Consider the following 25,259-nt stretch of genomic DNA (forward strand, 5'->3'; position numbering starts at 1 on the left):
AGATGAACCCAATCCAACAAAAGTTGTTCGTGCTCGAAGCACATCGAAACAAATGGTCGCCTGTTTTTTCGGGAAAACTGGTCATGTGGCAACTGTGCCTTTAGAGGAACGTAGAACGGTCAACTCTGAATGGTACACAACAATTTGTTTGCCAGAGGTCTTCGGTCAAATACGGAAAACAAACAAACGCCGTCGGATCATTCTTCATCAAGACAATGCCAGCTGTCACACATCTAGTCTAACAACAGACTTTATGAAAAGTCAAAAAATCGAATTGATGGGTCATCTGCCGTACAGTCCTGATTTGGCACCCAATGACTTCTTCTTGTTCCCGAATGTCAAGAATAAATTGCGTGGACAACGATTTTCGTCGGCGGAAGATGCCGTTGATGCGTTCAAAAACCATATTATGGAGGTGTCTCAAGAAGATTGGAAAAACTGCTTTGACAAATGGTTCGAACGAATGCAAAAGTGTATTGACCATAAAGGAGAATACTTCGAAAAACAATAAAGCAGTTTTCAATGTCAAATTCCTGTTTTTTCATTGTTAGGCTCAACATATAAATAGTGACCCTCGTAGTACATCCAGAAAGGAAGATCAGTTCGCAATTTGTGCCACAGCAGTGCTGCGATCGTGCGAGTACGAATGCGCACCGAGTTGTTTGATCCATTGGCAAGGCACAGACGTCAGTTGGAGGATAGTGAGTTGTGATAATGTTCAAGAAAATTGATACAGCCGCTGTGTGTGAAGTGCAGTCTGTGATCTGATATTTTAATGTGCGGAATGTGTCAGCAGCTGAAATCCATTGTCAGATGGTGAGATGTATGGGGTACAGATCATGAGTGCTTTAACCACTTGCCTGAGTTGGTGTTTTAAGTCCACTTTATGCACAGTAAGGCTAATCGGGACTGGACCTACAGTTTAAAGTGGGATCCGAACCACTTGTGCCTCCACCGGGTATCGAACCCGGGACCCCTTGATTACAAGGCAATGACGCTACCACTGCGCCATGGGGGAGGCCCTTAACCACTTGCCTGATTAACCTGAGTTAACTCGGAATTTGTTTGTGCTTTACATATTAATTACCCAAGTTATCTTGTTAAAATCGTACAATTGCAGTGCTCTATTCTGCCTACCCGGACAGTCTCGTTTGAGCTTTAATATGTGTTAATTCCCGTTTTGGCCACTAGGTGGAAGGTGTAGATAGCTTGTCGAGGTACTGCTGCCATCTACCGGATTCCCATGACACTATGTAGTTGTCGCCGTTCCAGTGATGCGAGAGGAAAGAAGATTCGTCGCGAGTCAAAATACTATTGCCCAGATTGCAATGTTGCACTCTGTGTTAGCCCATGCTTTTGGGTTTATCACACTGTGGGTAGCATTTGATGTGAGACAGGATGTGTGACAGTCTGTAAACTGGGACAGCATTAAAATGTGAAGACATTTTATTTTCGACAGTTTATATGCTATTTTCAAACATTTGTAGTACTTTCCTTACATGTACGAGTTAACTCGGGTTAATAATTATGGAGGTTTTTGAATTGTTTTCTGACCTTATTTGACCCCAAAAATAGAATTTCGTTACTGTTCCTTAATTGCCGATATCGGTACATTACAAACTCACAATAAAAAAAATGTGTAAAATATGGACCATTTTTGGGAAAATAATGTGTCAGGCAAGTGGTTAATGATACAGAGATGGGCGCAACAGTTCAACGAAGGGTCATCGACTGTGGTGGCTGACAACTTGGTCCCTGCAGGGGAAGAGAAGATTTCAGAGAACAGATCATTCACCCTGTCGTCACTTTCAGTGCATTTTCCACACTGCGGTCCAAAATGCTGTTACCGCTTTGTTACCGTCGCAGGTGGCATTGTTCTATGATACGTGGGTACAAAACATGTGTCTTATGATACGTGGGTACAAAACATGTGCCTCATGGTAAGTGTCTGAACAGTGGTGGCAACTATGTTGAAAATTAGTTCCAAGGTTTCAGTGTGCAATACAAGTTTTCGTTCCACTTCATTTTGTGTTTCTTTTAAATTGGCAAACTGAACATATCTTCTGGATGACTCCTGTATTAGGGGGGCAAGAAAATCAATTGTAAATTACTGAAGGAATGAGCAGCAATCGAACGACTGTTGCAGTTTCCGAAATGCAGCAATATTGCCACTGCTTACGAGACAATCCTTGTGTTCTGTGAATAGAAATGATTTCCTAGGAGCTGCTTGGGGGAATCTGGTTACAGCGCTAGTTTCTAATCTCTACTTCAGTAAAGGGTTACTACCTGCTAATAGCTATAGAAATAGAAATAATGTAAGACACCGTAAAAAATGTTGATCACACACTACATCTCACCTACTTGCTTTAAGAACATATACAGTGCAATCTAAATGCTAGGTTTTATTTATCCAACGATTTCAAAGCTTAAACCATAATCAGACTTACTCTTCTCTGCTTTTTTGTACTGGGAATAAATTCTCCTCAACAGACCAAATAATTTGTCCTCAGTAATGCATATGATAGAGAAGGGGTTTCACAGTTATCATACGGGAAAATAACCTTCCTCAATGAACATTATAGAGATCTCACACATTTACATAGCAACCACTGAGAGCCTATTACCTTCATCAGCTTAGAGATAAATATAATCTTCATCATGTTCACAAAACTCTTCACTTTGTACCATACTTAACAATACGATAGTTATGTGCACCAACACATTTAAGCATGCACCATACGATTCATATGTCGTTAACAATAACATGGTAGTGGAGCATAAAATCAGGCAAAATTAAAGTAATTTTTGCCTTTAGTACAATAAATTATTCCCTGCCACACTTTCCTACATGCACGAATTCATGTACCAAACAAATCCAACATCAACTCGTTTCAGACCAGTAACAGAAGTATCCTGAGTATAGGGTGGCCTCCCTAATAGTGTTAACACTGTCGCCACCCCATAATCAAAGACATCCTAGGTTCAAAATCAGTTTCTATCAGTTCACATATCTCACTGGATACCTGCACTCAGGAATATGCACTACCTCAATGCTCCATTTGTAATTTGTCACTATCGATATATCAGTAGAGAATACAGAAAAGCCCTATTCATGATGGATGTGGTAAACACAGTTTAAGTACAGCGTGTCCACAAAAACACTCCTCGATTTTATTTGGTTATAAAATGAAAACTTTTTGCAATGTTTGTAAGTATGGTGTCAGAAGGTGTAGTAACTCAAAATATTTTTGTTTATTCCCTACAGGTTGTGAAATTGACCCGTTTTTCCACTAGAGGGCAGTAAATTCAAGATGGCGCTTTCAAAACAGCAACGAAGTTGGTGTGTGTTACAATTTCACACAACAAAGAGTGTCGTGTCTGTTCAACGTTCGTTCAGGCGTAAATTTGGTGTGGAACCACCTTCGAACAAGTCCATTTTGAAGTGGTACAAGGATTTCGTCGAAGAAGGGTGCATCTGTGACAAGCGGAAAGGGCACTCTGGCCGACCGACAGTCCCACAGCAAGTTGTTGAGAGTGTGAGGGAAACCTTTGTTCGGAGCCCCAAAAAGTCAGTGCGCAGAGCGAGTATTGAACTACAAATCCCAAAAAGTACGATTAGCAAGGTGTTAAGAAAACGCTTGCACTTTCAGCCATATAAACTGCAACTGGTGCAGAAGTTAAAACCTGAAGACCGTCCAAAGTGACAGCAGTTCTGTTCGGATCTCCAGCAGTTAATGGAAAATGATGACAATCTTCTGTCGAAGATCATTTTCAGTGATGAAGCAACCTTCCACCTGCATGGTAAGGTAAACAGACACAATGTGCGGATATGGGGATTGGAGAAACCCCACGCCACGCTGGAGATACAACGTGATTCTCCTAAGTGTAATATGTTTTGTGCCATATCTGAACAGAGAGTTTATGGTCCTTTTTTCTTTGAAGGCGAAACTGTGTCCGGCGACAGTTACTTGGATGTGTTACAAAACTGGTTGATGCCTCAACTTACTGAGGTAGGTGACTACCTTTTCCAACAAGATGGAGCACCACCGCACTGGCATCGTAACGTCCGTAACTTTCTCAATGAGGTCCTGCCAAACAGATGGATAGGTCGTGCTGAGCACCATGATCAGGTGTTTCTTCCCTGGCCTCCTAGGTCACCGGACCTTAGTGTTTGCGATTTTTTCTTGTGGGGGTATATCAAAGACATAGTGTTCATACCTCCCCTACCTGCATCCATTGAAATTCTGCAGGACAGAATCACAGAAGCTGTAAACACAATCACGCCCGATATGCTTTCCAGACTCTGGAATGAGCTCGATTATCGCCTAAATGTTTGCCGTGTGACAGGTGGGGCACACACATTGAGTGTCTGTAATGATTTTCAATCACATGAAACTTTATGAGCTTTTACACGTTTACCCAAAAAATGAACACAATATTCCTCAAAGTTTTCATTTTATAACCAAATAAAATCGAGGAGTGTTTTTGTGGACATGCTGTATTATGTTTAAGATTTATGTTTCCAAATTGTGAATTGGATAGTTTTTTTCTCCCAGATTAAATTCAAAGGCTCACTGCCTAAATTCACTAAGGGTACGGTGTCTGGAACAGAGATGGTGTACATGGCTCGTGATATCTGCTGTGCTTCCCTCCTCGTGATTACATACAACCGAGAATAAACCCTGACGACTGGAGAGCCGACACAAGCCAGGACATACACACCATCGCCGGCAGATGGGAGAAAATAGTACATCTATTTTCTTGTTCTTAGCCCAACCTGTTCTCAAAATATAAGTAATTTTGTCACTGTTGCTAGAAAGTGTGTTATGTTAGCATATTGGGACGATTTGCAGGATTATACTACGTACTACTTAGTGTTAAGTCACTGAAAGAAAAATGGCAGAGAAAAGAATGTGGAAAGGTATTCTGTTTCTTCAAGGCAATGCTCCTTCACACAAGGGTTTCTATAAAGGCTTAGGGTTTCAATGCAGAGACAATTCACCCTACTCACCAGACCTGCATATGCTGACCAAGGCAGTTTATATTTCAGTAAAAAAAAAAAAAAAAATCTTAGCAACTTAGCAAAACAACCAAACTAAAAATTGTTAAGTCTGAGGAAAACCATGACAGAGGGTTGAAATGTCATGTTTTTTTTTTAAAAGTTAAATATAGAATGTTGCGTTGTTTCCGTCATGGAAACAAGTTTTAATCATGTACACTTTACTACATTTGGCTATAATCTCTTTGTTTCGGTGCAGACAATCCACCCTACTCATCAGATCTTGCTCCATCTGACTTATTTCTAGAGGCATGCATATTTAGTTTTTGGCGAAAACACGAAATGTGAAATAACACATTGTAATGTTAATTTTTCATGTTTCTGAAAGGTATGAGGTTCATTTTCCTACCCTGTTTTGTCACGAAATGATGCGAAATGAACTGCAAAATGCGAAATAGACTCTTAAGCACGAAATTTACAGTTTATATTAGGGATGGGTCGATATGAAATTTTGGCCGATACCGATATAAAATTAGAAATGGTTCTCAAAGAACCTGAAAGGTTCGTTGACCTCCTTAATAAATGTGTGTTTCAAGGTGACTGCAGTGAAAAAAGAAATTACATATTAAGACATTTACTTTTTTAGAAAGTAGGGCATGGAGATTATCCATAAAAATTACAATAAAATGGCAGAATTTTGCACTAAATTATCATATTTATCGATATATCGGATCGGTAAAATAATCGGTAATTTCACCAATAAACCGGCCGATACCGATAGAGTACCGATTAATCGGTCCCATCCCTAGTTTATATACAGATGCGACACTTTCTGAAGTCTGAAGTATCCTGCACAGAAAATTGATTACTTCTGCTGTAAATATTTGAGAAGCAAAAATAGACCCCTTTGTACAGGAATAAACTTAATATTCTGGTAATGATTTAAGCTATTAGAAGGGATATGTTTATTTTGTGTAGTAAGTGCAGTTTTTAAATCAAATTTGGGATTATATTCACATTCTTAAAACCAAAATGTCATTTTATATACCGCTTTTTCACCGCTATAAGAGCGAAATGTCATTTTATTTACCGCTTTTGAACCCGAAATTGACTGTTTTTGTACCGAAATTTTGCTTTCTTGTGACACGATGTGCCGAGCGTGATGAACTTTGGGGTGAAGATGTGGAATAGCGAGACAGTTTTGTGGCTCTACATGATTTCCTTACATGGTATCGCCGAGAATTTTACAGCCACCCCTCATATAAGCAATACCATCTTAGTTTCCATAAATGGTATTCAAGTAAATACTATGAAGATATAGACACTTCTTCGAAGATGCAGCTCATCAAACTAAGCAATGTATCAAAGCAGCATTAAGTTAGAATAATAAGCAGCTAGAAATATTGAGTTAATTCACAAAAAGGGCAATTTTTTAATAAATTTAAAAATAAATTAAACTTGCATGATGGTATTGATTTCTAAAATATGAACGCACCCACTGCATCTACTACTCTTTGGCGAACAATAAAAATATTCAAGAATTACATCTGGATTTGTTATGTATATTATATATGCTGGTAATTTTGTTAACAGAAATGCATGCTTCCCATGTACACCCACATTCACAAGAACTTCAATGGTAGGGTTACCAGACATCTTTTTCCCAGACATGTCCTACATTTTAGTCTTATGTCCAGCATCCGGGAGGAATTTCGAAAAAAATCATAAATATGTCACATTTTTCAGCATCGCATAATTTGAATTAAGAAAATAAAGGTTTCACTTGAACAACAAAGAGAAATCATCACAGGTCTGTGGACTGCACTTCAAAGCTAGATAGTTAAATTTCTGGCATTTTCATTAATATCAGTACAATGAACTGATTATGGTAGTAAATTTGTCATAGAATCCACTGCTTTAGTATTATTTCGGAATTTGACTCTTCAAAGTTTACTAAACCTGATTTTTTTTTTTAGAAAAAATAGCTTATCTGAGAAGTATGACTTAAAACACATGTAGTAAGAAGTGTATTGCTCAATATTGATTACAAGTGTGGGAAATTTGCATGTAAGAAACCATTAAAAAATCATTATTTTTTTAAAAACTTAAAATGTGTCAATTGTACATTAGTTGCAAATATGTTCTAGAAATACGTATTATTTACTGCGAACGATTTGTCTCCTCAATTTAGACTAAAAGTCCTACTTTTCCCTTATAGTGACCTGGTAACCCTACTCAATGGTTACGACAGCACAAAAAGGCATGCAAGCTGCTTTCGTTATTAGTTAACAAATTCAGCTCGTAACCTCACACCTGCCATGAAACTACTTACGTATGAAATAATCCAATGAAGAACTGTTGTCAGTTTTGAAACTAGTAAAGTTCTTAGTGAAAGTCTTCTTTGCACCTGAGAATAAGGTTAAAATATACACAAGGAGAAGAAAAAACTGCAAATATTCTGCACTGGATTATTTCATACAGAAGTCCTTCACTGATACAAACATAAATGAATACATTTAACACAAAGTTGACAGTAAATAAAAACACATTTTCTCTCAGCAAATCAATAGGAATTTCAGAATAATATGGTGTGACTGATAATGAAATAACTACTGGCAACACTGATACTTTAATAACAAACGTGTCTTAATTTTATACAGAAGCTGACACAGACATGAAAGCTTTATAAGTCACGGTTATAAGTAAGACATGAAGTGAACAGTCTTAGTGTACCAGGAGTTTATCACATGGAAAATTTAATGATAATGCCATAATGAAACTCAAAAAAATTCTAGGAAAAAATTGCTTACAAATACCAACAATCTCATAGGAAGAAAAGACATAGTGACATTACATCAGGAAATAAGTTAATGCACTGAAAATTTAGTAACATTAAAACTGTATTAGCATGAGATCTAGGGTTTGTTTACTAAAGATTTTCTCCACCATAGTAACACCAATATTCTACCAATCACAAGTGTCTCTTAAATGATACCATTTTAAGCCAATACCAACGCTGGTACTCTAATTTCCCCGAGATACTGATGCCAATAATTGGAAAATGAAATAATTTTAAACATTTCAGTATATTGCATCTAAAAATATCAGTTTGGCGGTTACACGGAGATAGGTAATTAACTCTGATACACTTGCATTAATTTTTCCCCTGAAAGTTTTTTTCAGCGATCAATTTCACCACTCGTCTGGTGGCTTCGTCAGGCATGAAATCGATCGCTGAAAAAAACTTTCGCGGAAAAATGAATAGTAAGTGTATCCGAGTTAAGTTCAGTATATTTATAATTTTTAAACCAGCTTTAACAGTTTAACTGACTAAGAACTTCGTACATAAACAAAACGGTAAGCTATGCTGATCGCATCAACTGCAATGTTCCGCCTTAGATGTAAACTCACTATTGACAATTTGGATGCCTGATATTGTGACTTTAAATATTAGAATACATGTAACTAGTACATTTATCGAAATGCATTAGAAAAGAGTGGGGATGGGCCGATACCGATAAGTACCGATAACCGATATTCTAGAGGTCCGATATAAAATTAGAAATGGTTCTTGAAGAACAAGAAAGGTTCATTGACCTCCTTAAAAAGGTGAAGGCAGTGCATATTTACACGTTTACCTTTTAAGAAAGTAGGGCATGGAGATTATCCATAAAAATTACAACGAAATGGCAGAATATTGCACTAAATTATCAGATATGTATCGATATATCGGATCGGTAAAATAATCGGTAATTTTACCGATAAACTGATATGCCTATATCAGCCGATACCGATAAGAGTACCAATTAATCGGTTCCATCCCTAAATAAAAGTATATTGAACATGAGAGAAATCACGGCTTTGGTAAGTAGCACTTCTTACATACTTTGACTATCAAGTACGGAAATAATTACTGTGTTTAAATTATGCTTTCTAAATCCAATTAAGTGAAATTTTAAATATTTGAAACTTCACTAAATCTAAGAATCATTGCCAAACAAAATAATCTTTTATTGAATTACAAATTACAAAAAATAACAATCTCCATATGGCCTAAAACGTAAGAGACATTCATACTGGAACTCTACCATATATTTACCAGAGTTTAACTTTAAAATATTCACAATTTTACATGAGGTAATTACTTCATCACAGACCCTGCAATGCTGTTGCCAAAATAATGAAAACTAAGTTTAATTTCCAGGATACCAAGACTTCACAAAGTGTTGTGATATTTTTATGGACCCTGTGGAATTCCCAGACCCCAGAAAGGTATTTGTGATTTAAATTTCAATGAGCCCTAATTTTAAATTACATTTAATTATGTGAATGGAAAAAAGAAGCTTACAACAGGTAGCAGAATTGCTAATTGTCAAACAAAGAGCTTGCAGTATCTTAATAAAACGTTAGCGAAAAATGTTGCTTGAACATGAATTGAGAAAATTTTCAAAGTTATTAAAAATAAACTTGTTCATAGAGTAGAAGAAGCAGGGAAAATGAAAAAAACTTTGAATCAAAATTCATAATGTAAAATCATGATGGATGCTGTAAATGCAGTTTTACTATTCCGTACGAGAAATTTTGTCTCTCCCCATTGCTAATTTCATAGTTTTTTCCGATTATTTTCGAAGGCTCACTCCCTTCATTCACTGAGGATACGGCATCTTGGACGCAGATGGACACGGAAACACAAAATTTCTCGTATGCAATAATGTAACTTATTCTGACAATGTATGGAATAGCATATATTTCTAGTTCTTTTTGCAGCCAAAATCTTTAATTTACTGTGAAAAGGCACATAAATTAATAAGCTCATTACATTACAAAATTAAGCAAACTATACTGGTTAAAATGTATATGCTCCTGCAGTGTACCTAATTTTAACATAACTTTATATTCATACAGCAGGCAGTCATCCAAGCACAAATTGTATACCATCGATATTAGATCCTTAAAAAACAGTATACAAAAAAATCATGTAACAACTGGTTACAATTGATGGTAATACTTACACAAGTTTCAAGTTGCAGCAATTACAACCACCAGAAAGTGTGCAGGTTACTTAAGCTGCATTAATACAAAATCAATATAGTGCATAATTTACACATGCATTAATAAAAAAATGAACTTATTAAGAATCACTTACTTTTGGCCTAATACAAGGAGGTACTTCCAGGTGGAGCTGTTTTTGGCACAGTTTTTCCAGTAGCTGGATTCCTGTAAAGACAACATTTTACCATTAACAACATTTTAGCACTGTACAGTAACAATTCAGAGATTTTTTTAAAATCAAATAACATTTCTTTCAAGAAAGGGTACTGGAATTGTGTCCTCATTAGGGATGGCCAAATCTGGATAAAATTTTATCTGAATATTGGGTAATTTTCTATCTGAATATCAGATATTCAGAATTATCTGGATATCAGATATTATGATAATCAGAATTATCTGGATATCTGAATGTGTGCATTATCCGGACAGTTTTATAGTTTATCCGTTTGACGGGGTATCCACATTCTTTTATTTGTATTTCACTGTATGGATTTTCTACTAATCCTTCATCAACTCTGTTCTATCCAGGTATCTGAATTATCTGGATATTCGGATTATTTGTTGCATCCAAAATGGATATTGGATAATTTGAAATCCAGATATCAGTTATCCAGTTTTTGTCATCATCCCTTGTCTTAATATCCATCAGAATAACAACATGGCAAAATTGAGCACTCTAAGGACTGCTAAAATTATTGGTAATTTTGGAGATTCTGATTCTGTGACAATTATTTGAAATAATTTCAGCCACCAAAATTAATAGAACATTTACAAGTAAGTTTCGCGGAAATCTTTTTAGTACTCACTTACGTCTTCTAATTACACTGGTCTACATATGATTTTTTTTCTTCTGACGACTTAGATATTTTAACTGATTCTATATAATTTGAGGTCGCTGATTCCAAATATGTAGTCAGAAAAAGTGTATCACGTCACAATTTTTCACAAATCACATTTGAAAATTTTCACAATATTATAATACTGGGCTAAACTCCAACAATTTTCCATATAGATATCTGCACATAATGAAATTATAGGACTATACATAGGTGGCGTAGCTGATAACAGGTATTAAGTTGCATTGTTTCACAAGTCACATTTCAAAATTTTCAGAAAACTATATCCGGCTACATTCCAACAGCACTTGCAAAGAGAATTCGACATAGTCAGATGTCCATGCAGAGTATCACGTCACGTTGTTTAACAAACATACGTTTCTATTTTCTCAATAGGGAGTTCTTAATGGACAAAAAGTTTAGGCAATTCCGGCAAATTGATCAATTTGTTTCACGAGCACATAGTCAACACCTGATGCCTGTACTTATGCTAAACTTAACATACACCACAGAATAGCACAACATGCATACCTACTTAGGCAAAAATTTTCATTTCTTTGATTTTCTGGAGTAGGTGGCCTCAGGAACGTCACGCTGCAAGCACCAGCAATAGTCGGCCATCATGTTTTCATTCCATCTCCCCTGATATCGGTACTCCATGGTTTTTATGTCTTGGTGGAAGTGTCGTTCGCCCTGTTCTTCACTTACGGCACCAAGAGTGGATGGAAATACATGTAAGTGGCTGTGCAGGAAGTGAAGCTTCACACTCATGTTTACTCCTAACTTTTGAAACGTCACCAACAAATTTTCAACTAGAACCTCGTAGTTGTGCACCCTGAAGTTTCCAAGAAAGTTTGTAATGACATCAGAAAAGGCACACCATGCATCTTTCTCTGTGCGGTTCATTGTTTGTAAGAATTCTTCATCTTTCATTAGCATCCTTATCTGAGGACCATCAAAAATACCTGCTTTTACTTTCTCATGCGTCAATGCAGGAAATTTTGAGCAAATGTATTTAAAGCAAGCCCCATTCTTATCCAGAGCTTTTACATACTGCTTCATTAATCCCAACTTAATGTGCAGTGGAGGAAGTAACACTTTCTTAGGATCAACAAGCGGCTTGTTCTGGATGTTTTTCGCCACGACTTCAAAGCTTTTCCTGGCAGGCCACAGTCTTCGTACCCAATGTTCGTTCCTTGCTCGACTGTCCCATAAACACAAAAAGCATGGATATTTCGTGAAACTTGCTTGTTGACCAAGTAACATTGAAATTACCTTGAGATCTCCGCACACAAGTCAACTGTCATTTGCATACTTTACCTTTCGAAGCAGTTCTTTCATTGTTTCGTAGCTTTCCTTCAAATGTAAGGAGTGGCCAACAGGAATGGATGCTAACTTATTGCCAGTATGCAGCAACACACACTTCAAACTCCTCTTCGAGCTATCAATAAAAAGCCTCCATTCTTCTGCATTATACATACATCCCATAGCTTCAATTAGTCCCTTCACATCTGTACAATAGACAAGTTCTTCGTCCCTTTTGAAAATATCTTAATAGATGCCTCTCTCTGTCCCGATACATGAAGGTTGTTCCAGACGCTAACATATTTCTTTCCTTTAGTCTAGAACCTAGTAATTCTGCTGACGCCTTTGGTAGATCAAGATCACGAATAAGATCGTTTAACTCTGCTTGTGTGAAAGACTTGCACGAACTGAATTCATCTGCCACCACAAAATCCTCGTCATTACTTTCAGCATTCGTGTCGACAGAGCATTCGTCATCGTCACTGTAGCTTGCAAACGTGTTTAATGCAGGGACGGGGATTACATCACTGTGAGGAACAAGTCTTCTAGCCGAGGAAACATTAGGATACTGAAGAGTACGTTTAGATTTCATGCTCATGTCCGAAACATTTATCATACAGAAATAACAGTCATTTACATGATTTTGCTGCTCACGCCAAACCATTGGTATTCCAAAACTGAGACTTTTTCTTTGACTTTTACTTCATTGTCTGAGATTTTCTACACAGGTCCTGCATACTTTATGAGGTGTACAGGATTTATCTTGGTCACCCAATTTAATTCCGAAATATGAACTATATGCTTTCCTTACAAAGTCAGTAATATTTGTCCTTTGTTTTGGGGTTGTAAAAGAACCGCAAATGTAACAAAATATATCAGGGTTTTTCTTGCACTTTTGACGAACAGATGCCATGTCAACAAAAATACACAATAGCTGAACAGGTAACTGGATGTGTATAACGTGTGTACCTGTAATTCCGCACACAGCAATGAACTGAAACAATACACAAAACACCACCAAAATCAGCAACTGTACACAAAACTTGCGTAAAGTTAAAAGCAGCAAGCACTCCCGATACACAATCACAGTCGAATTCGTAAACCCAAACTAGTACTGTATCTTCATAAATATAATTGTGAATACTTTGGTATTCGAACTGCTTCCGTATAAGATACTTAGTTCTATTTGTAATTGGATACAATTTTAAATTAATAATCTCTTTAGTTAATATACTCTTGTGTTTCTATATTTAACAATGTTCGAATAATTGATTGAAATAATATTCATTATAATATTCCATGTGCTGCCATCTTGTGACCTCTTTACGGACTACATTGTTTCATTGCTCTAAATATACATCCCTAATATTAGATATTTTTTTATTTTCCTCCGAAACCTGACGTGATAGAAAAAAATGGATTTCGGTTTTGGATTTACCACCTTCGAATTACTAAAGAACAACCATCAGCCTCCAGTCAGCAAAATGGACGTAGACCAGTGTTATCAACCATGTTTTTTATTTGCCCTATCATGAATAAATTATTAATTACCAGAAAATGCAATTTGCAGCATTGCAAAATTAAAAGTTACATGTATATATATATATATATATTCCTTGCCATATGATCTTTTTATATTGGTATGGAAACAATGTTTATATAGTGCATATGTTAAGTTCTGTGCTGTTGCAAATTGGATGTTTTTGTTTCTTTCCCAATAAATTTTGAAGACCAACAGCAAGGCAAACTTACAATAAATTATATAAAAAATTACATTGTACTGAAGCATACCTTGTTCTCGGCAGTTGTGATATTTGGTGTCCCATGCATCAAACAACATATTGTAGTACCTTGGAGCCTCGAAGAATTCGTGATATTTGTGAGTCTCTGGGGTGGGAAAGATTTTGATGAACCTGTAGGAATAAATTATAATATTGTGACAAATGGCCGGATTTGAAATTTAATGTTAATTGCAAAATCGTAGGTACTTCAGAAAAATTCCACATTGTCTATTAAATGTTCTCTTTACCCTCAAATAAAAGAGAGTACTATACATAAAGGAACATATAAAACAAAATATTTCAGTGCAAAACAGCTACAAAACTTACTACTTCCTGTTCACTTTACAACAAATAAAACAAAATACACAGGAAACCTACTTCACATTTTCCTGCATAATGCATTTATTCCTCCTGGCCCAAATACAATAAAATTATGAAAGTTCCAAGTTAACAATATCAAGTTCTTTAGCATCAGGCCCTGACAAAATTAATGTATATTTAAATATAATAGGATGGATTGGTCAGTATCAGAATATCAGTAATATTGCTGATCATTTTACAGATCCAATATTTCTATAAATAGCCTGCAACCGAGGTGCACATTCTTCTTTTTCCGTGAGAAAAAAAATAGAAGTTGAATTCAGGTACATTGCTGTGAGAGTAAATTTCCTGCATGTGCTAATCTTCAAGAATTAACATCTCTACACTGGGAGGAACCAGGCAACGTCTAGTCTTTCAGAGGCAACAGATCCTGTTGCAGTAGCACTGGCAGATGATTCCACACAAGTAAAAAGAGCGACAGCAAAAAATCAGGGAAGGCTAGGCCAGCTCGGTAGCTCAGTGGTAGAGCAATGGCACAGTATGCCAGAGACCCAGGTTCAAGTTCCGGTCGAGCCTGTATTTTTTGCTGAACATTTCTACGTAGTCAATTTCTGAAATTAGGCTTCATTTGCTAAGATGAAAGTTCATCAGTTTCATACATTAAATAAGGAGGTGAAATACAGGGTGTCTCACTCGAAAGGGAACCCTGAATTTGTTTTGTACAAAATGGAAATGAGTAAAGGGAACTAAATTTGAACATGACCTACCTGTATTTGTGGGAAAAGAAATTACATCACAAAAGGTGTTGGAAATGACCTCCACCAACTTGTAAACACAGTTGAACACGACGTTGCAAGTTTGTGAATATAGCTGTCAGAACCTCGGGTGTCACTACATGGATTTCATGGCGGATGTTTTCCCGTAGTTCATCGAGGGTGTGTGGTTTGTTCTTGGAGACCTTTCCTTTAAGGTTACCCCATAGGAAAAAGTCAGGTGGGGTCAAATCTGGTGACCTTGGAGGTCACAATCGTTTGGAAATGACTCGTAGGGAAAAACGATTCCACCTCAGCCATGCTCTCTCCCGAGGTGTGTGACTTTGCACCGTCTTGTTGGTACCATCCGAGTGTCAGTATGACAATAAACACGTGCTCCTCAAGAGAATACCAATATATTGTTAAAAACACAATGACAAAGTCACATCAAGCCACTTCCTCTGCTTACGCTTCACTGAAACACGCCGACTCGCTGAAATTGCCTGTTGACCAACTTCTTCAGTCTTTACGATGTACAGTGTTGCTACATGAACTTTCTCATGTACTGAACTGCAACTGTCCAAATTTAATACCATTCGGTGAAATACTTACCCAATGACTAGGGGCATGCATATTTCGTTTTTGACGAAAAAACGAAATTTGAAAAAACACATTGTAGTGTTAATTTTTCATGTTTTTGAAAGGTGTGAGATGGATTTTGTGACCATGTTTTGTCACGAAATAATGCGAAATGAACTGCTAAAAGCGAAATTAACTCTTAAACACGAAATTTAGGGTTTATTCACCGACACGGCACCTTCCAAGGTCTGAATTATCCTGTGAGTTATGCAATTCCCGGAAAATTGATTAATTCTGCTGTTAATATTGGAGAAGCAAAAATGGACTCCTTTACACAGAAATAAACTTAATACTCTGATAACTACATAAATGTGCTATTAGAAGTGAAATGTTAATTCTGTGGAATAAGTGTAGTTTTTAAATCAAATTTTGGATAATATTCACAATTTTAAAACCAAAATGTCTGTTTATATACCACTTTTCATCCAATTTTTCACCGCTATAACACCGATATTTTATTTTATTTACCGCTTTTGAACCCGAAATTGACTCAGTTTTTGTACCGAAATTTTGCTTTTACATTTACCAAAAATATGTGCCTCTACCAATGACGTGACAATTTATGGGTTCCCTTTCGAGTGGGACACCCGTTATTATGTATTGGCAGGCCTCAGTGCTTCAAGTGGTTTGTCAATAGCCAGAATGCAGACAACAAATGAATAAACACTACAACTACTATTACCACAACACTACACTACACCACACCACACACCCCCCACCCCCACACACACACACCCCCATGGCCTGCCCACAATTTATTTTGTTAAAATACAATATTATGAACCGGAATGTATGATTTTTTCTCAATTTCCACATTGGCCACAGACAGGAGAGAAATTTAGTTAAAGAACTTTCTCTCCACCTATTACTTACAAGAAATTATGAAACAAAGGATGGATTTTTGGATAGTATATTAAATAAATACAACAGATGTTTAGTGCCTCCCCGATGGCGCAGTGGTAGCGTTGTTGCCTTGTAATCATGGGGTCCTGGGTCCTGGGTTCGATTCCCAGTGGAGGCATATAGTGGCTTGGTTTCCACTTTAAACTGTTAGCCTTACTGTGCATAAAGTGGACTTAAAACACAAATTCAATCAATCAACAAAGGGATGTTTAATATCACAGCAGGAACAGAGTCCCGGCACTAAACCGATTTACTGGAACAGAGTTTCTGGTGTGTTAAGACTCACTAATCCCTGGCAGGCCTGATATTATCAAATATAAAAATTATGGATGAGCTGATACCACTTTCACCCAATACCAATGCCAAATTGAAACTCCACAACTGAAACTGAGATTCTCAAATTACAAGACAAACGCTTTAACAAAAATTAATTACCCCCATAGAAAAAAAAAAAGAAAAAAGGCAGAACTTTGGAATAGATTACCTTCCAGATTGCGAAATTTCATCTTCAGCTTGAATTAGATGCCGTACATCATCAGCTGTGAGATCGTTCAGAATTCCCTCCAGATACTGGAAAAAAAACATAGTTCAATAATAATTTTAAATTTGTACATATTCAAATATAGCAAATTTCTTAAATTACAGTCTCATTACTCTTGTGGGTATAGTTAATTGCTAGGGGTATGCACATTTCGTTTTTGACGGAAACACAGATAGTGAAATAACACAGTGTAGTGTTAATTTTTAATGTTTTTCAAAGGTGTGGCATGCATTTTGCTACTATATTTTGCCAGGAAATGATGTGAAATGAACTGCAAATTGCAAAATAAACTTTTAAACATGAAATTTAGATCATTAAATTAGGCATACACAAGAGATGTACTACGTAGAACTGTTGGCGAAAAATGCAGCCTCGACCACGATTCGAATCTGGGTCTCTGGCATTCCGTGCCATTGCTCTACTCAAGAGGCAACGTCAACGTCTAGGTTCCGATGTACATAAATGTGCTATTACAAAGGAAAAGTTTATTTTGTGTAATAAGTTTAGTTTTTTAATGAAATTTAGGGTTATATTCACCATTTTAACACTGAAATGCCATTTCATATACTGCTTTTGATCCTACAATGTGTCCAATTTTTACCAAAATCTTGATCTTTTATTCAGCATAAATATGTGGCTCTACATATTGATCATAATTAACTTTGTAAGTGCACATTATGCACAGATCAGGACTGTTAGTGGCTGGCACGGTAAACAAGGTTTTAGTATCGCAGAGCTGAAGTTTCTTATTCCATAGTGCAGTCTTTTTTTGTTTATTATTAACTTAATTGCGAAGAACCACTGTATTATTCAACAAAGGTTCCATCCATCCCAGATGCCATAACCTCTGTTAATCAAGGCAGTGGTCCTATGAACCTAAAGTTTAAAGTTGGTTTCGCACCACTATGTGCCTCACCGGACATTGAACCTGGGGCACCTTGATTACAAGGTGACGGATGCCATGCTTCATTTGGAGAATGTGCTCATGAGCATATCAGATAATGTGTCTGAGATTGTTGGACGACTTTTACAACTCAACTTTCATTCATAATTGAGAAAAGAGATGCGGTAGTATATAAATATGGAGAAACTAATACTCACTTTATCCACGAAACTGTTTTTTCTTCTTTGTTCTATTAATTTCAGGGGCCACTGCCACCCTCCTTGTTGAACTTGCTGCACTGTTGCTTGGCGTGCATATTTTATGCTAAGGCTCGACCAGAATTTTTGGCAGTCGTAAGAGTGATTTTTTTTTCAAATTTTCCTCTCCATTCGAAAAACTTCTTTGATATTCCAAAATATGAAAAATTACATACATTTAGAATTCCTTCTAGTTCATTGAAGTGAATTGTCGTGTAGTTTGCTTTCACTGTTATCTAGATATTATCAATAGACTTACGTAATCGCAAAACTATTGAGAATACCTAGATAACAGGGAAAGCAAATTACACGAAAATTCACTTCAATGAACTAGAAGGAATTCTAAATGTATGTAATTTTTCATATTTTGGAATATCAAAGAAGTTTTTCGAATGGAGAGGAAAATTTTAAAAAAATATGTCCTTACGGCTGCCAAAGGCCCAGTCTAGGAGTTGGAAAATAATATTTTTTCTGGGCCTTGAAGACAATGTTAAACCTGATAGTAATCCGTTCCCCCTCAGTTAGAAACAGAAAATATTGCTTTTGTTTTGCATTTCCAGCATTTTTTGTCTTTTAAGTCATTGTTCAGTAGTTTTTGTTGCATTCTTATCATTTTTTAGGTTTCTTTTTGTTCCTTCCCTGTTATTTTGTAACTTTTAAATGCATTTGCCATCATAACATACATATTTAAATTTCCAGACAAGTAAACTATTAATGTAAAATATGGTCAGTGCAAAAGCACAATATTATTTTTAATTGACACTTTATTTTTCCGAGTGAAGCCTACTGTTTGAAGTTCCCTTTGGGTCATTCCATGTCAAATCATCCAGAATTTTGTGAAAATGTCACCCACCTTATTTAAATGAAAGCTTACACTACTCTGAACAAAAGAAAACAAACTTGAAGTTTCTACGCCAAACCTGAGGGAAGATACTATAATTTATAACCCAATGTGTGTTATTCAAAGTGAAGACGCAAGTGGCGTACACATAGATTTTAAAAAGCACCTAACTTCTGAACCCCTTGCCCAATCTAAAAAAAATGTCATTTTTGGAATCAACATTAAAAGTTCTATAAGTATACCGAATTTCATCAAAATCGGGGATGGTGGGTGACATGGCCTGGATGAATTGACATTTGAATTGACAATTGAATTGACCCCTTCCTGACCACAATTATAGCATTATTCTGTGGTTTTAAAACAAAAATTAGTCACAAAAGAAAATAATTATAATCTGATGCTTGTTAAACACAACTGTATTTTCAGATGCTGACAGACCACTGTATCAAGGACAACTTTGAAAGGAGGTGAATGGCTTGCACAGAAAAATAAACTAAACTACATTAGAACTTGCATTTTCACCTTTGCTTCGGAAGTTTTCAATTTATGAAAAAAAAAAAATCAAGCTTTTAAGATCAAAAATCATTTTTATGTCATTTTCATTTTCTTTAAAAAAAATTTACGTATATTTTAAAATAATTTTAAGGTCATCCTAAAGTTAATTTTTTTGGTCATCAATTTCCGAGCCCTATTCATATATCAATTTCCTTACACTTGATACTTTATGCAAATGCTAGTAACTACAAAGAGTACTTGAAATTTAATACTTATATCTCCTAAACCTGACAGAACTGGAACACGCGCCCATGCATGCACACACACACATACACACAAATACACTTACGTCTTCCCTTGATGTAAACTGCTCGTATGATGTATGCTTGTCATTTTCCTCCTTGGACAGAGCCATCGTGTACAAACGCCTATCGAAGCACAACGATGTTACATTGCTTCCCAAGTTGAAAGTCTGCAACAATTCAGCCTAGAAAATGAGATTAACACATAACAGTATATGTCGATGTTTCTTATTCAAATGTCCACGCAAATCCTGTTCTTGCAATCCTTTTTCAATTAGAGTATTTAAACTTTGACTGGTACAAATTTTTCAACGGTACTCATGAAGTACTGGTAGAACTCAAGTACAATGTTTCTGTCGCACCACTTGTCAATATAAACTTGATGAATTCTTGTTAAAAACACGTAAACAGCATGATATGAGACATTACAATATTATTCAGATCAACAGCTACAAATTTGGAAGCATATTTTTGTAAATTTATCAGCAATTTGATGAGTAACATTGTGTCACTGATGTATTTATAAATTAAGCACAAGATAGAATCAGTACATTGGATTCCCACTACAAAAAGTGATATTTTACAAAACCAATATCTATAGAAATAACATGTCAGTATACAAATCAGCCATTTTATTACTCTCTTATGAATATAACACTAACATCCAATGTGTATGCTGTGGTAACATAAATTACTGAGCTACAGCTCATAAAAAAAAAATGGTCATACACATTTAATAAGGAGGTCAATTATTCAGTTTCTTCATCGACACGTCTGCCATTTTATATCAGACAATATTGAATACCAGGATCTGTAAATTTTATGCTGGGACTTTACATAACACTAGTATTTAATAAAACAAATCCATAGTTTTTGCACAAAAATTTCATATCATTCACAACAACTGTGCCTCTAGTAATATTACAACAGAATGAAACCCTTATTATTGTATGAATTAGTTTCAAAAGACAGAAAGTAACTTCTACAATACCTGTTGATGAGGAGGTAGCTTGCTTGGAATTTGATACCCTGCCATGTTCATCAAATCCCGAACCATAGGACCCTTCACAGCCATGTCCAGAGGAGAAGACGAATGCAACGATGGAGAAATATTCACCTGCAACAATGAAGCAAACAGATTAGTATTAGTATATAATGTACCTTATCTATAGTACGGATGGGCACACAATCAGGATAATGAATATCCAGATTTCAAATTATCCAATATCTGTCCTGGATGTAACGAATAATTTGGATATCCAGATAGTATGAATATCTGGATAGTATGGATATTAGACTAATATGGTTATTTCTGATACCAGTTTTCAGATAATCTGTGTATTCATATTAATATTTAATTTTCAAGTTCAGTATGTTATTCTGGTGAGAATGGTATCTGAAATTAAGGAAATAATTACCAAATAGTGAATCTTCTAAACTGTATCTATTTTATGTTTTTTGTTGTGGTGGAAAACTTCGTGCATTTATACTGAACTTAGTAATTCAACAAAAAAATAAACATTTAAAGAATATGCAATGAATTTATACAGTAGAAATACAAACATGACAAATAAAAGAATATGCAGAGAGCCAGTAAAACACTATTCTGTGATTTGCATAACACAGGATAATTCAGACTTCAGAAAGTGTCGTATCGGTAAAAAAAAACACTAAATTTTGGGTTTAAACTTTCTTTAGCTGGACGTTCGACCACCACATGTACCCCTTGATGTCAGATGGTTGATATTTCGACCAGCAGCGCATAACAGCAATTACGTGCCTTTTCTTGAAAACTCTACCTAGGTACATGATATTTCAGTTCTGTCTTTCTTGGATCTTTAGTATACATATGAAGGTATACTCAAATGACAAAACAATACATCCATTGTTACTATTATTAACAAGGGCCGTTTGAAAAAGCCCTTTGTTTCCCTTTTGTTACTATGGGATAGACTGAAGATAAAAAAAAGTGCTGTAATTCCTCAACCACTGCATCTTTTTGAACAATTTAAATTCGAAATTTAAGAAATTTTCCGTAATTATGTTAAATTTCCGAACCCCGTAATTTCAGGGTTTTTTCTTTTTTTTTTTTCTTCCAAATTGCAGAACGTGCATTACATATCCTCATAGAGTGTTTTTTTTGTTGTGCTTCTCTCAAAATTTTCTCCATCCAGTGTCCATAGAGCCAACACTAGAAGTGAAATTCCGGACAATGTCCAGAAGCTGGTAACACTGACGCTTTACATAATATTACTATTTTTTACTCGAGAAGTATCAGTCTGATTTCAACGAAACTTTGCACAGTCGTAGGAATGTATTTTTCATTCACTTTGGTCTATTCAACTTTCTTCTTCTTCATGTTTCTTTAACATTAATTATTGGAAGGCACAATGTATAAATTGTACCTCCCTGTCTTTAAGAAAACAAAACCAACTTCTTCTATCTATGACAATTTGTTCTAGAGTTACGTTCCTTGTTCATCACTGCAAGATTGAAAAGCGTGCACTTGAAAAGGCACCGGCTACATGTGCGCTAGCGATTCGGCATCTAAAGGTTAAGAGTTTGTTATATAATTTGCACTTCATTTCGCATCATTTGCAATGATGGTAGGAAATTTGCAATTCATACCTTTCAAAAACATGAAAAATGACTATTACAGTGTGTTATTTCTATGGCTCGTTAGTTGAAGACCTATAAATTGCCAAAAAGAGACTTAAAAATGGAAAAAAATACGTATCAATGTGATCAAAATTAATTAATAACTTCAGTTTTAACCTCCCCACCCCCTCCCTATGCACGGCACCTTGAGATCTTTGTAGGCGTGTGCTGTCTGGTTGTATACACCGTGCTGAAAGCTTCAAAACAAGAGAAAGTTGCCACTTACAGAGCGACCTTCCAGACAAGTACCGTACCTGCTTCAGTCGTCCAAAAATGTTTTTCTCTCGTTTCAGGGATCGGTTCAAATATATTTATTTCTCTCTTTTTATTTTTATTTCTTTACCACAGAAAATATGTTTAAGAGGTGATGAACTGATGATGATTCGAATTGAGAATGGGCAGTAAAAACGTAGTCGAAAGAAGGTGAAGTTGCAAAAAAAAGCCGTTAAGACATAAAAAAGGACAACTAAGCCAAACAATGCCGAAAAAGGCAAAAAAGGACAAATAAACCCCCCCCCCCCTTTTTCTGACCTACAATGAGCCAAAATGAACATATATTATGTTGGGCCTCGTCTTCGGACACTAGGAAAAAAAAAAGGATTTTTCCTCAACTTCCAAGCCCTAGTTATTTCACACTAAGAGTTTCCATCAAAACGAAATATCCATGCCCTTACATATCACACAAATACCAATGAAAATGGTAAAGAAAAAAAAAGAAAAAATCCCCAATCAAACTAACAAAATTTGTTTCAGCACACAATCTTACCTCTAAGAGCCAAGGTTTCAACTGATCATCCAGCAGCACATCCACTCCAAACAGCTCATAGCAGCTGTACCGGGATGAAACATTGTCCTGGGTCAAGCTAGAGATTGAAGACTCGCCGCTTATGACTGTTTTAATTACAAGGTCGACAAGGCTATCCCAGAGAGCACTTACGTCCACTCCTTCCTTTCGCAGGTAGGTCCACAGAGTCTTCACAGTCCTGCAGGGCAATATTTGTTATTTCACCTCTATAGTTGACATCATCATATACATTTAATTAAAATACAGGGTGTACATGAATAAACCTGTCCCACAGATTCTGTTACTTAATCACAGGGATGGGACACATTAATTGGTACTCTTATCGGTATCTGCTGATATATGGATATCAGTGTATTGGTAAAATTACCGATTATTTCACTGATCCGATATATCTATAAATACACAAATGAATGGTACAGTTATAAATGTCAATAAAAAAAATATTTTTCAACTTATCTGGTTGCAGCAAACGGTTAAGAGGTGGAAAGTGTCCCAGTTTTTGTAACACCATTAAGCCTTGTTTCCATGATTATGAAAAACTAAATATGCTGACCAAGGCAGTAAAAACATAAACTAAACGTAATGTTTCAACCTTCTAGCAAGGTCTTCTTCAGACTCTGTATCAAGTACCAAAGTAACAGGATACAAAAACAGGGCATTATATATACACAAACATTACTCCCTCCAGACTATTTAGAAAGTTGTTGGGAACTTTCTAGCAGGTGACTTTAACTTGCCAACTTTAATCCATTGGATTAAAAGTCCAACCACATTCTTTATGGAAGTAATTGTGTTTAGCCTTATGGGTGAAAGTAAAGTTGGCAAGTGAAAGTGCAGGACATTACAGTGGACATGTTACACCGTGTCTGGAACGAGGTTGATTACCGCGTTGACGTGTGTAGTGTGACTAGGGGAGCCCACATTGAAGAATTGTAATTTTAACTCAGTTTCCACCTCTAACAGTGCTTGCTGCAACCGCGTAAGTTGAAAAATAAAATTTTTATTGGCATTTATAACCACACCATTCATTTGTGTATACCCTGCATCTTATAATGTAGTGCAAAATTCTGCATTTTGTTGTAGTTTTTATAGATAATCTCCATGTCCTACTTTTTAAAAAAGTAAACGTTTAAATATGCAACTCCTTTTGCACTGCAGTCACTTGGAAACAAGCATTTATTAAGGTCAATGGACTGTTCAGGTTCTTCAAGGACCACTTGGAATTTCATATCGGATCGGTAGAATATCGGTTACAAGTATCGGTAAGTTTTATACCTGTACTTTATTGGTATCTGACAATTTTGTATTGACCCATCCCTACTTAATCACTATAGCAAAATTCTCTATGTGAAAAAAAGCACTCTAATCAATGCATGCCAAGTTGAAATATAAACAAAAAAAATTACCATTTGTGACCCTGGCAGGCAGATGCATCTTCATTCTGAGTGTAATTACAGCTGTTCTTATTGATGCTGTAATTTGTGAGATGCATGAAACGATCACTCAAACTTTGCATATCTGAGGAATACTTCACTGCAACGAAACAAAACAAAAAATACATAAGTATGTACTGTACATAAAAAAAAAAAAAAATACACACGTTTAATTACAGAACTATCATATTTATACGAGTGCATAATGTGCATGCATACATATTGCACACACTGGGTTTTGATGGGAAAAAGCGACAAATAATTGTATCTCGTATATAATGCGCAGTACAATTAAGGTTCAAGAAATGGCTTTCTTAGTTGTAGGTCGAAAACCTGTTGGTATATCGATCAAAAGCGATCATACCAATTCACCTGTTGCTATGTGGACCTGTAACCACCTTGTTTATTCTGTAGTAGAAGAAAATGAGATCAAATTATGCTATGGATTTGCAGAGC

The 25,259-nt window shown here is 36.0% G+C and overlaps 1 protein-coding gene across 3 annotated transcripts in view; it reads right to left on the bottom strand.

Annotated features, from left to right (window-relative positions):
* Positions 1 to 25,259, bottom strand: part of LOC145996179 (uncharacterized) — a 76,394-nt gene that overhangs the window by 30,230 nt on the left and 20,905 nt on the right. For all 3 annotated transcript variants that reach the window (XM_083132535.1, XM_083132534.1, XM_083132537.1), the window contains exons 10-16: positions 24,777 to 24,903; positions 23,332 to 23,548; positions 20,899 to 21,024; positions 19,955 to 20,092; positions 17,073 to 17,158; positions 13,984 to 14,105; positions 10,146 to 10,216 (exon numbers count right to left, since the gene is read on the bottom strand). In XM_083132535.1, coding sequence (XP_082988661.1) covers positions 10,146 to 10,216; positions 13,984 to 14,105; positions 17,073 to 17,158; positions 19,955 to 20,092; positions 20,899 to 21,024; positions 23,332 to 23,548; positions 24,777 to 24,903 — 887 coding nt within the window. The remainder of the gene's footprint in view (positions 1 to 10,145; positions 10,217 to 13,983; positions 14,106 to 17,072; positions 17,159 to 19,954; positions 20,093 to 20,898; positions 21,025 to 23,331; positions 23,549 to 24,776; positions 24,904 to 25,259) is intronic.

Source organism: Lepisma saccharinum, chromosome 12 (assembly GCF_977018435.1).
Source record: "Lepisma saccharinum chromosome 12, izLepSacc3.1, whole genome shotgun sequence".
Lineage (NCBI taxonomy): Eukaryota > Metazoa > Arthropoda > Insecta > Zygentoma > Lepismatidae > Lepisma > Lepisma saccharinum.